The sequence below is a fragment of the Chiloscyllium punctatum genome, chromosome 4 (assembly GCF_047496795.1).
Source record: "Chiloscyllium punctatum isolate Juve2018m chromosome 4, sChiPun1.3, whole genome shotgun sequence".
NCBI lineage: Eukaryota > Metazoa > Chordata > Chondrichthyes > Orectolobiformes > Hemiscylliidae > Chiloscyllium > Chiloscyllium punctatum.
In genome coordinates, this window is record NC_092742.1 from 30862603 (window position 1) to 30877911 (window position 15309).

Here is a 15309-nt window from a genome sequence, read left to right on the forward strand (position 1 = left end):
AAGCACAGAGGATACAAATCTTAAAGCATTGCAAATAAACAGCATGTCCAGAATGTGCAAGGCAGGTCTCTAAGAATTCTGATTACTAAACAAAGCAAGGCTAAACCAGTCTGAGTCACTCTTGGAACAAGTCATCAATAAGATGCCACATTTCATCCTACAGAAAATACCATCTCCTACAACTGAAAGATTGTTAACAATAATACTACTTGAAATGCAAGAGCAGCAGAAAAGATTTCTAAATGTTCATGAGCTTTACTTAAAAATACTTGGTAGTATAGAACTTAAAACATTATTAAAAGATGAAAAGCTTCTGTGTTTCACAGTACTGATGAGTACAATCCAAAAGTGTGACCTGTTTCAGATGGTAAAGTGCTTATGTGGGAGAATTTGGTCCTACTATAACCATTTACTTTCCAAACATGTATTAACTGAGAATACAAGCTATTGTGATAGTTATGAATATATACTTATGTAGAAAGTCAGTCTTCACTAGTTGTATCATTACATGTAATGCTTCCAATCCTTGCATTTCAATTTAGATATGATTTGTTATTTGCAGATCAAAATCCATATTACTGCATGTGTTTAATCTGCGTAAAGAATCAAAATGTTTTATCTGCTACAAGAGTGCTTGCATTGATTTTTTTTTTAAACCTACAATAAAGTATACTTAATTACTAGATAGAAAATAAAGTCATTGTAACATTAAAATTTTGGACTAGTAAAGATTCAAGTCTCACCTGTCTTTGTAAGGAGGATTTTTTTTGTTCTGAAGGATAAGTCTCTATCCATGAATACTGTTTCAGTGTAGATCAAAAAATAAATCAAATGGCACACAGAAATGGTTATTGAAAGGAAAAAGGAGAAAAAGCCACTATCAGGAATGGATTATTTGCTATATTGAAAGATACAGATATTTATACACAGTAGATTACAACCATGCTTTATAATTATGACAACAATACTAAATTAACTCTTTCGTTTTCATGAGGAATGTACATTCATTTTGTATTGTGCAGAAAGGTGGTTTAAAGATTGTGATCATAAATTTATCAAAAATTATTTCCTCTTCCCTCAACCCTGTTCCAAGCACTATAACTGTTTTGATATCACAAGGCAAGCTGAAGACTATTTTGGTTTATTTGCTTTATAAAGTATGTCATAATGGCCTGGTTTGTAAAGTAGGTAAACTAAAGGTTTTGCTCCTTCAGGAAAGACATGATGATTAACTTCAGTGTCCGTTTTGTCCATATATTCCACTTGGATTGGTAAACTCAGTGCTTGCGTCAGCGCGGTGATATGAATGTGATCACTCTCTATAGCCATTGGTTCCACTTCCTACAATAGGGAAACTTGGCATTAGTAATTTTATACAATGGAAATGAAAGTTCTGTTTCTGCTAGACTTCAAGATGTGAAACATTGAAATTAACTACACCCAGCAATGTCCAAAGTCAGTCATTTTTTAGTCAGAGACCCAGCAATGTGTGTCATCTGACTAAGTATTTTTGCACAGAAATCTCAGCATAATCATTTCTATGCAGGAATCAGAATTTACGAAAGAAATCAGCTGGCAATCATCAAAGAGAAAAAAGGAAAGCTATTATGTAGATTAAAGGTTAGAACTGGACAGATTATCAAGAAAGAAAGAAAAGAGATTTCTATTCTATTCCTCATTATTCATCTTCCAAATTTGGAAGTTGGAATACATTCTCCCTATATCTGTGTGGGTTTCCTTTAGGTGCCCACAGATCTGCAGGCTAGGTCGACTGGCCATGGGAATTGCAGGGATACGATAGGGGGTTTGGACTGGGTCGATGCTCTTCAGAGTATGGGACCTGATAGGCTGAATAGCCTGCTTCCACACTCTAGGGATTCCCTGATTTATATATCTATATCAGGTACAGGTATGAGTATCCAAAGTGTTTTCAGGAAATCATCTCCTCTAAACAGGTGATGTATAAAAATAATTGCACGTAGCACCTTTGTCTGTCCATTTAAACTCCAGCAATGTTATTAGTGCATATAACAAGTTCTCAAACAGTGACTAGCTAATCTCTTTGGGAATATATGTTAAGGAAGAAACATTAAGCCCTAGGAGAATTCTTCAAATAATACCTAAAGATCTTTAGGATCTCTATAAGAATGAGGAAAACTCATATCAAGCCCATGCAAATCATGCTTCACAAACCATACCTGACAACTCGTGAGCAAAATGAAAAGTTATTTGTCAATTTCAAAGATGACACTGTGAAAAGTCCTCTCCACTTACTTAAGGAAGATCCAAGACACCAGTTATTTTTGTCACTTGGCAGATGTGAAACTTGTCTTTCTGACAATATATCTGAACTTGCTTATGAGTAGAATAGCACAATAAAGGACTGTAAACAACCACCTCCTTCCTAAATATAATATTTCTTGCCCACACTTTAAATTGCACTTCAAAGGTTTACCAACCACCTTAAAATCAGACATTGTCCCCTTTTACTGCGTGCCCAAGTAAGCTGAGTATTGAAATGTTTAAAATTAGCCGTACCTAACTTTTATCCAAGTTTAGGTTCAAAGCTCATTTTAATTATTAGTGTTTTACTTGAAAATAAGCAAATCCTAAATAAGACTACACATTTGGCCAGTATAAAAAGCACAAGTGCTGAAATCATTTATCATCTACCTTAGCTTCATGACATGTTTTCCAAAAATATCATGCTCTTCCATTGAGTAATGGTTGTCCACTTCCCAACCTTTTCTCTTATTCCATGTTTTGATATACCTATGTGATAGTTTAATTGAAACCTAGTGACATTCAGGTATCTATATGAAATCTTAATTGTACTTTCAACTAATTGAAAAGCCAAAGTAAGGTTAGTCTAACATTACATCCAAATGATGGCGTCTTTAATGTGCAGCATTTCTTTGTTTATGTACTGATTAATCCATATTAAGAGTTCAACACTTTTACTTCCAATTCTGCTAAATGAGCTGTTTATTAGTATTCAGCAAGAAACATTTTTCTGTCCTGAGATTTTAAAGGGAAATTAATGTTCGGTAGATTAATCAACATAACCAATTCTGGAACTTACCTGAGTGCAGAAATCTTTAACACTTACACCTCCCTCAAGGAAAAGTTCAAAGAACTCAGACCGTTTCTGCAAGTATGCAGATGTTAGCAGTCGAAGATATTGTACTAGGTGATCTGAAACACCATGGTCGTTGAAAGCAGCAAGAAGTTTTGAAACCGAACCATCTGTTTCCACCAGGTCAATCATATCCATAAACTAGAACCAGAGAACCAAACAGTGTCAATGCTATCTGCATCAATGCATATTTTTGTAAAAAGCAACTATAGAAGTTCCTTAGCAAAATTAGAACAGAAAGTGTAGATGACATATTTTGATCAATAAAAATATTTCTTAATTAAAGGCCATAACACTCCAAGACAAATGCAAACTAAAGCCATACCAGTGGACTTCTATTTAAAACAATTAGATCTGTGATTAATAGCTTACACTAGAGGAAAGAGTTGCAGTATCTCAAATTCTGAGTAAGGGTTTGAAATTAATCCCTTGTTAATTATTTTATACCATTCAGTCAAAAGGCACAAGCAACAAAAGTTTCAAATTTGTCATTTCCTTCAATTCTTCTTAAATGAAATACTCACTGTGGTGAATGAATTTTCAAATCTGCTTTCAGCAAATCCAGCAGATGAAAGTTCTTCTCGACTTCGCATTAAATTCTTTCTAAGTCTAAAATGAAAGCATTTCAGATAAGTAGCGATTAGCATTTAAGGTAATGCCAGAAACATTATTAGGAGGATTTTCACCAATTCCTATTTGTCAGAAAATCATCACACCTGTTTTATGTGTTAGCTATTAGTATCTTCACAATGTGTTTTAAAAGAAAATCCCTACAAAATTCAAAATCTTTGACTTTCAGTAACTTCTAAATTAACAGTGCTCTTCCTCGCCAATTTCTTGATAATTCTGTTGTAACATTTTCAAATAGTACAGCAAAACCCAGTAATCAACATTAAGAGTTGCCACATTGAGATGTTATAATAACCAAAAATATTTAGATTGTGCCTTTACCATTATAAAATGCCCATAGAGCCTCATGATGCTCTGACAAAATAAATCACATAAGGAGAGATTAGATCAGATCATCAATAGCTTGATTAAAGAGGTGAGCTTTAATGAGTGTCTAACAGAACGAAAGTAAAGCAGATGCAAACAAGTATGGAGTAGGGTTCCAGAGCCAACGGCATTGGCTGCTGAAAGTAGCAAGAAACAATTAAAATCTGAGGTGCATAAGTGGCCCAAACTAGCTTAGAACAGACATGAGGGTTGTGGTGCTGGAAGAGATTAGAGACAGAATATAAAGGAATCTGCTCAGCTATTTCCTGTCTGCCTGATATTAGAATGCATTCACACCATCTCTATTGATTGTATAAATTAAGATTCTGTGTCTATAAGGGGAGGTGGTACTCATTAGAAATAAGCAGGCAGTCATGTGCACAAGTTATGTCCATACTGGAGAAAACACAATCACTAATGTACTCTACTTTTAAAAACACAAATCTGAACTTACTTGCATCACTACCTTGTTTCCATACAATTTTTCACTCAAACTATCTTACCATAATACAATATTATTAGTAATGACCATAAAATAAACTTACTTTTGTATTCCCTTTTTACTTCCAAGTAACGATTCCAAGTAAGCAAAGCTTAGTGCTCGATAAAAGCAGTTGCCATCACCAAGTGTTTTTCTGAAGTAGGCATATTTTCGACTAATATCCTTTAAAGTAAAAACTCACATTTAAGTTGACAAGTACTTTCCAATTCAGTTCTTTCAAATTTAAGTCACGTGCATGAAGTTTGCTGAAAACCTTTACCCAATGAAATCAGCATTGGTTTTCCAGCAATAAATGGAAAGTAGTCCTTTAGGAATTTTGTTTTAGGGTGTCTTGGCATGCATATGAAAAAAGCAAATCGTTATATCAGCAATTTCTTTTAAGCCAAAGATGAACTGAGGAAAGCAAAAGTATTTGGAAATTTCACATTAGAGTCACATTTTTAAATAAATCAGGTTTAAGTTTTGGTGTTGAATTATCAGTATGACAAATGATACATTTTGTTGAAGCTTTGTTAAATGGTTGGTTCATCATAAGTCAAGCTTTTATGCTTATTAAATTTACAAACTGGCTGGACTAGAGAGTTGTTAATGACCTGTCCACATACCACACAAAGGTTTGTTGGTTTGATCACAGTGGTAATAAGCTTGTTAGCCAAATATATTATTTTAAAATATATATGATTATGCAATGTTTTAAAATGAAGTCCTAACAATACCCTTCCAGGAGATGAGAGAAAAAGCTATTAGATAAATAATCTTAAAGCCTCAGGCAAGCATTGGAATGACAATCTGAAAAATGCTGAGAGACCAGGAAAAACTATTTGAGAGTCATTTATAAAACATTATTAACTACAATTAATTTCTTTGCATAAGTTAGATAAAATTGTTCACTATTTTTAATAAAGATCGCTTTTAATATATGACCATTTTCAAAGCTGAAAATGTTGTATGATTGAAAAATAATTAGTGAATGACACCCTTAACAAAAGATATACCTGAGTCTTAAAATAATAAACAACATTTCAGGAGGTTTGAGGAGCTAGGTCTCACTCATACAAGTGATTTCTCAGAACTAGTATTCAGGACTGAAAGGTTTAAGAAAACAAAATGCAACAACCCAAATACACTAAAAAGGAAAACAGTTAAAACTGTAATTGTTTGGACAGCATCTGTAAAGGAAGATAATGTTTCAAGTGTAAATAACTGGCAAAGTTATTACACCTGAGCACCTTACAAGTTCATAAGGTAGCCATCTGTACAATGTTTCAGTTCTGACCATACCCAAAAAGTTAAATCTTCTCTCTTCTTAGAAGCTGCTATACTTATTGTATGTTAAGAATCAAGGCCTTCTGTTCCTCAACTTTCTTAAGCATGTAAGTGTGACTAGGGGGACAGGCTGACTTTAGATGTCATAATATGTTAAAGATACAAGTTTGACTGTATATGAAGCACATGTGGTTTTTATATAAGTCCAGCGAGAATTCCAAGAGTGGATATTTTTGGCTGGGTGTCCATATTAACCAAAGGTCAATGATACAAGTCTGTCTTTTAAAAATGCACTGCAGTTCTGATTGAGAGAAATGTACACATCCACTATGTGAATTGTATAATCTATCCAGTTTCTGAAATCAGTCTGATCATAAAGAATGTGTAGAGTGACTTTAGGCATAATGTGTAGCCCATGAATTTCTTAAACTAGTAATTCATTCTTGGACTAGTTTTTCAGTGCCCAACTAGGATGTAGGTCATATTATAATCTGTTTATACATACTGTTGGGTAATTAAAATAAAGTCATGTGTCCATTTCAATTGCAGTGTGTTTTTAAAAAAAAAAATCAGTGTTATCTAATCAATACTTATTGACAGCTGCCCAAACAGAGAGGCTTTGGAGCACAGGCTGTTGGCCCACCAGCTTGGCAGAGGTGAACCTCTGAACATCCTGAAAAACCTGTTAAATAATTTATGTTTAAGTGTACAATGACTACTACAATACCATGTTTACTGCATGTAGGAACAAACAAGATACTATCAAACAATAGATTTCCAGAACAGTTTACAGGACAGAATTAAGAAATTAGGCACAATGTAACTTGTAAAGTTTAAATTTTGAAAAATGGCAGTATCATGACTTGCCCACACGACTAATATACGCAGATACCAACCTGACTCACGCTATAGTTTTATACTGTAGGCATCTTTGCACAGAGAATTAATATTCTTCTCACAGCTGTCCAAAAAGGTTAAAGACCTTAATATAACATTGCAGGCACATGTTGGCCTAGATGTTACAGTCGTAATGGTAAAACCGTTAAGAGTTCACTCTCAATTCACCTCTGAAAGTGAACTTCTGGATTGCACATGTGCAGACGAATGCAGAAATCCAAAAGTTGCTGTCAGTATTTGTAATCTCTAACCCCAGACAGCAATCAATGGAAAATCAACTGAAGTGACAAAAAGTTGCACTCTAAATGTAGTCTCACTTCCTACATTTTCTTGAATTAAGTGTAACTGAGTGTACTAATTTAATAATTAGTGCTATTCTTAGCAGCCCTGAAAACCTAATTTGATATTTGTGGAGTATTAAATTTGTCAATAACGAAAAAATGATTTTTGAATCTGTTTTTAAATGTTCATCTTTATTTTAGTTTCTACCTTTAAGTTAAAAGTGAAGATTATTAATAGGTTTCTACTTTCTGGTTTTCCAATGTGATTGGCTCTTTACCTGCCTGCTGCTGCCAGCCAAAACATCATTGTGACCAGCTAGCTGTTTTAAAGGAACATTGGCAAAGAAGAAAACCACAATAAAAGGGCAATAATGAGGGAACGTCTGGAATGTTTTGCGCAGTTTGCTCTTCTTACTTAGGAAAGAATGTAATTACAATAGGAGCAGATCGGTGAATTTTTATGGGACAAATTTCTGGGAAGATGGGTTGAGCAGACTGGGCTTATACCCATTAGAATTTAAAAGAATGCAAAACAATTTGATTGAAATGTTTGAGATTCTGAGTGGGTGTGAGGGGGTTTATGCTAAGAACTTGTTTCCTTTCCCCAAGACAGAGTCTATAAAGAAGTTTTACAATTACAACTAGTTAAGAGGGAGATAGAGAGAATGCTTTCTTTTCTCTCAAAGTTAGTCTCTAGAATGATCTCCAGAGAGTAGCGGCGACCAGTCATTAAATATATATAAAGTTAAATAGACTTTTGATCAGCTAGGGAATAAAAGGTATGGAGTACAGACAGGGAAACAGCATTGAGGCCATGAGTAGGTCAGTCACTATTTTATCAAATGGCAGAACTGACTTAAGGTGGCAAATGGACCTATCCTCATCTTAATTGTTTTCTTGTTTGTGGATAGCCTTCATTCAAACTAATAGTGGATGCCTTGCTTAAGCAATAACATAAACTCCAGGCCACAATTAGTGAATGCCATGGTAAACAGAAGCATCATCATAGAGTTCTAACTGAACAATATCATACCTGCACTTTCTTTTGGTAAACTTTATCTTCAGGATGTTCTTCTCCAAGTGCGATTATATCATTTTTATCAGAGACTATAGAAACAGATCCAAACTACATAACAGAAGGAAAAAGACCACTTTAAGAAAGCATGGAAATTAGTACTCAGAAGAAAATTTTTGTTTTTTAAAATCCACAAAGAAAAATCTGTGCATTTTGACACCTGAGTAAAGATCCAATATACAAATATTTTGCAATCAATTTCTTGCTTATATTCCATGAGTTATAGTTTACAAATAGCAGAAAAACTAGAAGTGATTGATTTCTACCTTTCCTCTTGTAGGAAACATGAGTGGAACAGCAATGAAAACATTAACCACTTAAGATGACAGAATTTCACAGAGATATTAAAGGCTGCACAGAATACAGGATAATAAAACAAGAGGTTGACAAGAATATAAAGGGCAGGCCATCCCAGTGTACAAGTAGTCAAAACTACAATAGTGAGCCATTAGTCATACCATTACGCACTTCTTTCAAAATAATGTAAAGGTGATTTTCTTTTCCTTCAGTGTACCTATTCAGCATGTTGTGCAGAAATGCAGATTATCAGAGATAAGACCACAAAACATAGGAGCTGAATTAGGCCATTTGGTCATGGCCAAAATATTTCTCAACCCCATTCTCCTGTCGCCTCCCCATAATCCTTGATTTCCCCTTCCCCTACCCCTACCCGCACCCCACCCTTCCTTAACAATCAAGTACCAATCTATCTAGCTTAAATACGCTCAATAACATGGTCTCCACAGCAGTGAATTTCACAAATTCACCACCCTCTAGCTGAAAAGATTTCTCCTTATCTCAGTTCTAAAGGGTCGCCCCTTCACTCTGAGGCTGTCCCATTGAGTCCTACTCTCTCGTATTAGTGGAAATATCTTCTCTGTGTCTAGGCATCTCAGTATTCTGTAAGTTTCAGTAAGATTCCCCCCGCCCTTATCCTTTTATAGAGTCCAATAGATTGTTACTTGACAATGCCTTTATCTGCAATATCATTCATGTAAACCTCCTCTGCACCCACTCCAGTGCTAGCTCATCCTTAACTACAGGCCCAAATCTGCTCACAATGTTCCAACTGCAGTCGGACATAGTCTTTTATAGTCTCAGCAGTACATCTCTGCTTTTGTGTTCTAGCCTTCTTGAAAAGAATGCTAACATTGCAATTGCCCTCCTAACTGCAATTGAACCTGCATGTTAACCCTAACTGAATTAAGACTCCTAAGTCCCTTTGTACTTCAATTTCCAAAGCTTTTTCCTGTTTAGAAAACAGACTACACCTCTACTCTTCTTACAAAAGTACATATTCTCTCACTTTCCCACATTGTATTCTATCTGTCACTTCTTTGACCATACTTCTAGCCCGTCCAAGTCCTTCTGCAGCCTCCTTGCTGCCTCGATTACCTACCCCTCCACCTATCTTTTATGTCATCTGCAAATTTAGTAACGTCCTCAGTTTCTTCATCCAGATTGTTAATGTAGAACATGATCCCAACACAGATCCCTGCTGAATTCCATGAGTCACCAACTGCCATCCTGAAAAAGACCCCTTTATCCCCACTTCTGCCAATCAGACAATCCCATATCCATACCAATACCTTGGCCCAAACACCACGGGCATTTATCTTATTTAGCAGCCTCCAGCGCAGTACCTTGTCAAAGGCCTTCTGGAAATCCAAATAGATCTGGTATACTGGCTTTCCCTTGTTCATTACGTCATTGAAGAATTATAATAGATTTGTCAGGCATGACCTCTCCTTCAGAAAGCCATGCTGACTAAGTTCTATTTTAGCAAGCACTTCCAATACTCTGCAATCTCATCGTTAATGGATTCTAAATTCTTAACAACTACAGAGGTCAGGCAACTGGCCTATTGTTTCCTGTCTACTGCCTCTTCTTAAACAGGGGTGTTACATAGAACAGTACAGCATAGAACAGGCCCTTCAGCCCACGATATTGTGCCGACCATTGATCCTCATGTATGCACCCTCAAACTTCTGTGATCACATGCATGTCCAGCAGTCTCTTAAATGTCCCCAATGACCTTGCTTCCACAACTACTGGCAGCGCACTCCATGCTCTCTCAACTCTCTGTATAAAGAACCCGCCTCTGACATCCCCTCTATACTTTCCTCCAACCAGCTTAAAACTATGACCCCTCGTGTTAGCCATTTCTGCCCTGGGAAATAGTTACACTAACCATTTTCCAGTGGTGTGATACCCTCCATGTGATTCAGTGTACAGATCACCACTAATGCCTCTTCAATCTCCTCAGCTTTCTCCTTCAGAATTCTGGGATGTAGTTCATCTGATCCAAGAGATTTATTTACCTTCAGAGCTTTCATTTGCCCTAGCATTTTCTCCTTAGTGATGGCCAGTAAACTCACATCTGTCCCCTGACTGTCTGGTACGGTGTTGGTGTCATCCACTGTGAAAACTAATGCAAAGTACCTATTCAGTTCCTCTGCCATTTCTTTGTTCTGTATTACTATTTCTCCACCCTCATGTTCCAGGGATCCCATGTCCACTCTTGCCCCTCTTTCCTTTTAGATATCTTAAAAGAAAATTGCAAGAGTTCTTTTATTATATTGAAATTTTCATATTTCATCTTTTCTCCCCTGTCATTTCTTTTAGAGTTATCCTCTCCTGTTTTTTGCTTCCCACTAAACTTTGGTATACTGTATGCTTTTTCTTATGAATGCAAAAAGACTAGTGCAAAGATTGTCAGCAGTTGCTTCATTGACCACTGCATCTGCCACCCAAAGAATACATTTGAACACAGCAGACTTTTACCACATAGCACAACAAATCCACAAAATTTCAAGTAATCAAATTCAGTGCATGTGTTGGAACACTGAACTATTGGAGTTTAGCTTCAAATCTAATTGGCAATACCACGGAAAGCCTACAAGAATAGCTAGGTGGGAAAAATGGAAATTTCACAACGATGTAGTGCTGACATTAGGGTTAAGGGACATTAATGGAGTCAGTTTAGAACAAAAGATTAACAAACACCAAAACAAACATCTGTAAACCCTGAACCAATACAGTGTAGCTTTATTAATACAACATAACTGTATAAACAACTGCATAATGCTAATAAAAAGAAAATGCAACATTGATCCTGTTTACCAAAGCATTCATCAGGTTCACATTTCAGGTCTGTGGCTTTTCATCAGAAGATCTGAAATGTTAACTGTCAATCCACAGTTGCTGCCTGACAGACTGACATTTCCATCAACAAGCGCAGCCTTTGCAGGAACTTATGTTACCTGCCCACAAGAACAACACCTTTCCCCTTGGTTTAAGGAAAGCACATTTCATTTTAAATTCACACCACAATGAACTTGTTGCAAAACTCCTGCACACTTCAAAGGACAACCCACGAAGACGACAACTACATCTTCAAGCTCACTGCTTCACAGCAGACAGGTGAGAGCACAGGAAGGGTAATGTATCTTGGTCAACAGAACTGGTTACGCTTTCCCTGGCTTGGTGCTATGACAGTGACAACTAATCTATAAAATCTACTGGGGAATAGTGGTCAACAGCCATCCTGTTTCATCTCAGTCCATCCATCCTGTAGCTCCATTCCTCAAAACACAACCCTCCCCCCACCTCCCAACTCCATCCTACGGAATTATGATTACTCCTCACATTGGCAGGGAAGGTGGGCCGGGGTTAAGAGAAGGGAGTGAGGGGGGAGGAGGAAACCCCCCCCAGACTTACTGCACCATCCATTGCACCCACAGTAGAGGAGGACAAACGGTGGGCACTGAGCTCCTGCCGTGCACTGAGATGCAGCACGGAGCCTGCGATTGACACATTGCTCAGGGGGGGGACGTCACTGGCCCCGCCTACCCGACTGCAGGAAGTGACGCGTGGACAAGTCACAATCAGTGGCCCGGCCCCCGCCGGGGGTCAGGTGGCAGGCCATTCAGAGGATGAGGGGTGGGTGCAGGTGGTGCAATCAGAGCAGCGAGATGCTGAGGGAAGGGGAGGTGGTCCAATCAGCGCAGTTGAAGGTTGAGTGAAGGGGAGATAGTCCAATCAGAGCAGCGGAAGGCTACAGCGGAAGGATGGGGAGGCGATCCAATCAGAGCAGCGCAAAGTTGAGGTGTGGGAAGAGGAGGTCCAATCAATGCAGCAAGAGGCTGGAGGGGGTGGAAAGAGTGGTCCAGTCAGAGGCGCGGGAGGCTGAGCGGTGGGTGTAGGCGGTCCATTCAGTGCAGTGTGAGGCTGAAGGAACGGGAGGTGGTCCAATTAGAACAGCGGAAGGCTGCGGGCTGGGGAGATAGTCCAATCAGAGCAGCGAGAAGCTGCGAGCCGGGGAGATGATCCAATCAGAGCAGCGGGATGCTGCAGGAGGGGAGATGATCCAATCAGAGCAGCGGGAAGCTGCCAGCCGGGGAGATCGTCCAATCAGAGCAACGGGAGGCTGCGAGCCGGGGAGATCGTCCAATCAGAGCAGCGGGAGGCTGCAGGCCGGGGAAATGGTCCAACCAGAGCAGCGGGAGGCTGCAGGCCGGGGAAATGGTCCGACCAGAGCAGCGGGAGGCTGCAGGCCGGGGAAATGGTCCAATCAGAGCAGCGGGAGGTTGCGGGCGGCCGCGTTGGCGGCAGGAAGGTGTTCCGAAGATGTGTCCCAGTCCGTGTCTGTTGCTCGTGCTACTGGGTTCAGTGTGTGTGTGTGTCAGAGGGCGGCATGTTCAGCAGCTTGCAATGTGGGCGACACTTGAGGTGTATTTTCAACCTTTATAACTCCTGTTCAATGTATCAGACTGTCAGCATGGATAGGTTGGACTGAAGGGTCTGTTTCATGCTGTGCATCTCTGTGACTATATGGGACCAAGCAGATGATACAGGTTGTGTTGCAAAGGCACTTTCTGAAGAAGAATCATATTAGATTCAGTATTAACTCTGTTTTTCTCTTCACGAATGTTACCAGATCCCCTGAGTTTCTCCAACTTTTTATGTGTTTGTTTCCGACTTCCAGCACCCGCAGTATTTTGCTTCAGTTAAAAGAGCTATTTAAATATGGCAATAGTGAGTGAGAAACTGGAATGGTACCTCTGCTAAAAGTACTGAAGTACGAAGCTGTTTTCAAGCTAAAAGTCACAACATTCACTAACTTGTCAAAGAATTATGCTGTAGCAAAGGAATTCAAGAAAAAAAAACTGATGTGAGGATAGATTAGATTCCCTACAGTGTGGAAACAGGCCCTTCGGCCCAACTAGTCCACACCGACCCTCCAAAGAGTAACCCACCCAGACCCATTTCCCTCTGAGGAATGCACCTAACCCTATGGGCAATTTACCATGGCCAATTCACCTGACCTGCACATCTTTGTGACTGTGGGAGGAAACCAGACATGGGGAGAATGTGCAAACTCCACACAGACAGTCGCCCAAGGCTGGAATCAAACCTGGGACCCTGGTGCTGTGAGGCAGCAGTGCTAACCCCTGAGCCACCGTGCCACCCTAAAGGAAGAAGGTGATAGAAGGAGAAGGAATCCACTTCATAGAAGTCTGAGAGTAATTACATATCAGAACAGGGACCAGCCTGTGGCCTGATATTGAGAAACATGCATTATAATGGGTCTTCAAAATCGTCAGAATCATCATCACCCAATAATCACTTAAGTGTGATACAGTTACGAAGTTTATAAGGCTTTCCTCAAATATCAGAAACAGGTTATTTTTCCAGAGACCTAGAGAAAGAGCATCTACAACTCTAAAGGATCTGTGGTTCAACCTGCCAGGATGTGTGTGGTCGCTCACGCTTGAAGTAAAAAAAATCAAAAGGAGTTAAACGAAGTTGAAAGATTTACCTAGCACACACCAGAATGAAGATCTCCAGTAACACTCTCACTACAAGCATAGTTCTCAAGCTAGATGTTACCAGGTAGGTAAGGTTAAAAAAATAAGTTTCAAGTTAAGAATCATTTGGACTGATTCTGGGGGCATTGAATGCCTACTTAAAAAAAAGTGTTATGTGCACCAGTTGAGTGTTTTTGCAGTTGTGTTTAAAACAAGAAAATATTAGTTTCTGTAATTTGAAGTGTAAGTTGCTAACGATAATAGTGATTAATTACTTAGACTTTTAGTCTTTTCATTATAGTAAACATCTTGAGCGGCGGCAAAATATTGGAATACCATTGTTTCAATGATTAATTGAAAGTTCACATTGTTTTTTAAAAGTTATCAATATATATTAATATCCTAGTATGTAGCCCAAATTAAGCCCTAAGTCCAATAAAGATTTCAAACAGCCAGTTGATGTAGACATTTTATGGGACAAAACAGCTCAATATTGTGACAGAAGACCAAACTTACAAAAATACTACACCAAGAGACCTCTGCTAAAATTACTGAGTTGCAATTCTTCACGATTAGAAAATAGCAAAACAAAAAGTATCCATTAAGTCACATTGGCAACATGAATTGAATGCCTATGGAATTTGATTTGCCCTGCATCCAATCTGTAGAATGCAAAGATGCCAACTCATCTACAAACTCCAAGACTTCAGACTTTGCTCCCCATTCTGCAACTGGATTCCCTTGATTTCCTGATCCAGAAATCGCAATCAGTAAGGATAGGTGTCAGCACCTTCTCCATAATAATCCACAACATCAGTGCCCCACAAGGCTGTGTACTGAGCCCCTATACTTCTTATACACACAACAGTGTGGCCAAATTCTGCTCTAACTCCATTTACAAGTTTGCTGACAACACCATGGCAATGGGTCGGATCTTAAACAACGACAAAACAGAGTACAGGAAAGAGATAGAGAGCTTAGTCGCATGATGTAAAGACAACTACCTCTCCCTCAATGCCAGCAAAACGAAGGAGCTGGTCATCCACTTCAGGAAGTGGGATGAAGTCCGTGTCAATGGTACTGAGATGGAGATGGTTGAGAGCTTCAAGTTCGCAGGAACAGATTTCATCAACAATCTGTCTTGATCAATCCACATTGACACTACAGTCAATAGAGCACACTAACGCCTCTACTTCCTCAGAAAGCTAAGGAAGTTTGGTATGTCCACAAGGACTCTTGCCAATTTTTATAGACGCACCATAGAAAGCATCACAGTTTGGTTGAGTTTTTTTGAAAAGCTGAAAGTGAGGACTGCAGATGCTAGGGATCAGAGTTGGAAAGTTTGA

The 15309-nt window shown here is 38.7% G+C and overlaps 2 protein-coding genes across 2 annotated transcripts in view; one reads left to right on the forward strand and one right to left on the reverse strand.

Annotated features, from left to right (window-relative positions):
• Nucleotides 1–40: 40 nt before the first annotated feature.
• Nucleotides 41–11996, reverse strand: LOC140476145 (ubiquitin thioesterase OTUB2-like). Its single transcript, XM_072568284.1, has 6 exons — nucleotides 11874–11996; nucleotides 8112–8204; nucleotides 4678–4796; nucleotides 3661–3745; nucleotides 3083–3277; nucleotides 41–1341 (listed from the first exon to the last, which is right to left on the reverse strand). Exons 1-6 carry the CDS (start codon nucleotides 11883–11885, stop codon nucleotides 1132–1134), a joined length of 714 nt encoding a protein of 237 aa, XP_072424385.1. The 5' UTR covers nucleotides 11886–11996; the 3' UTR covers nucleotides 41–1131.
• A 460-nt stretch (nucleotides 11997–12456) lies between these two features.
• asb2a.1 (ankyrin repeat and SOCS box containing 2a, tandem duplicate 1) overlaps nucleotides 12457–15309 on the forward strand; it is a 138617-nt gene continuing 135764 nt past the window's right edge. Inside the window, exon 1 of the mRNA XM_072568285.1 lies at nucleotides 12457–14048. Coding sequence (XP_072424386.1) covers nucleotides 14039–14048 — 10 coding nt within the window. The 5' untranslated portion in view covers nucleotides 12457–14038. The remainder of the gene's footprint in view (nucleotides 14049–15309) is intronic.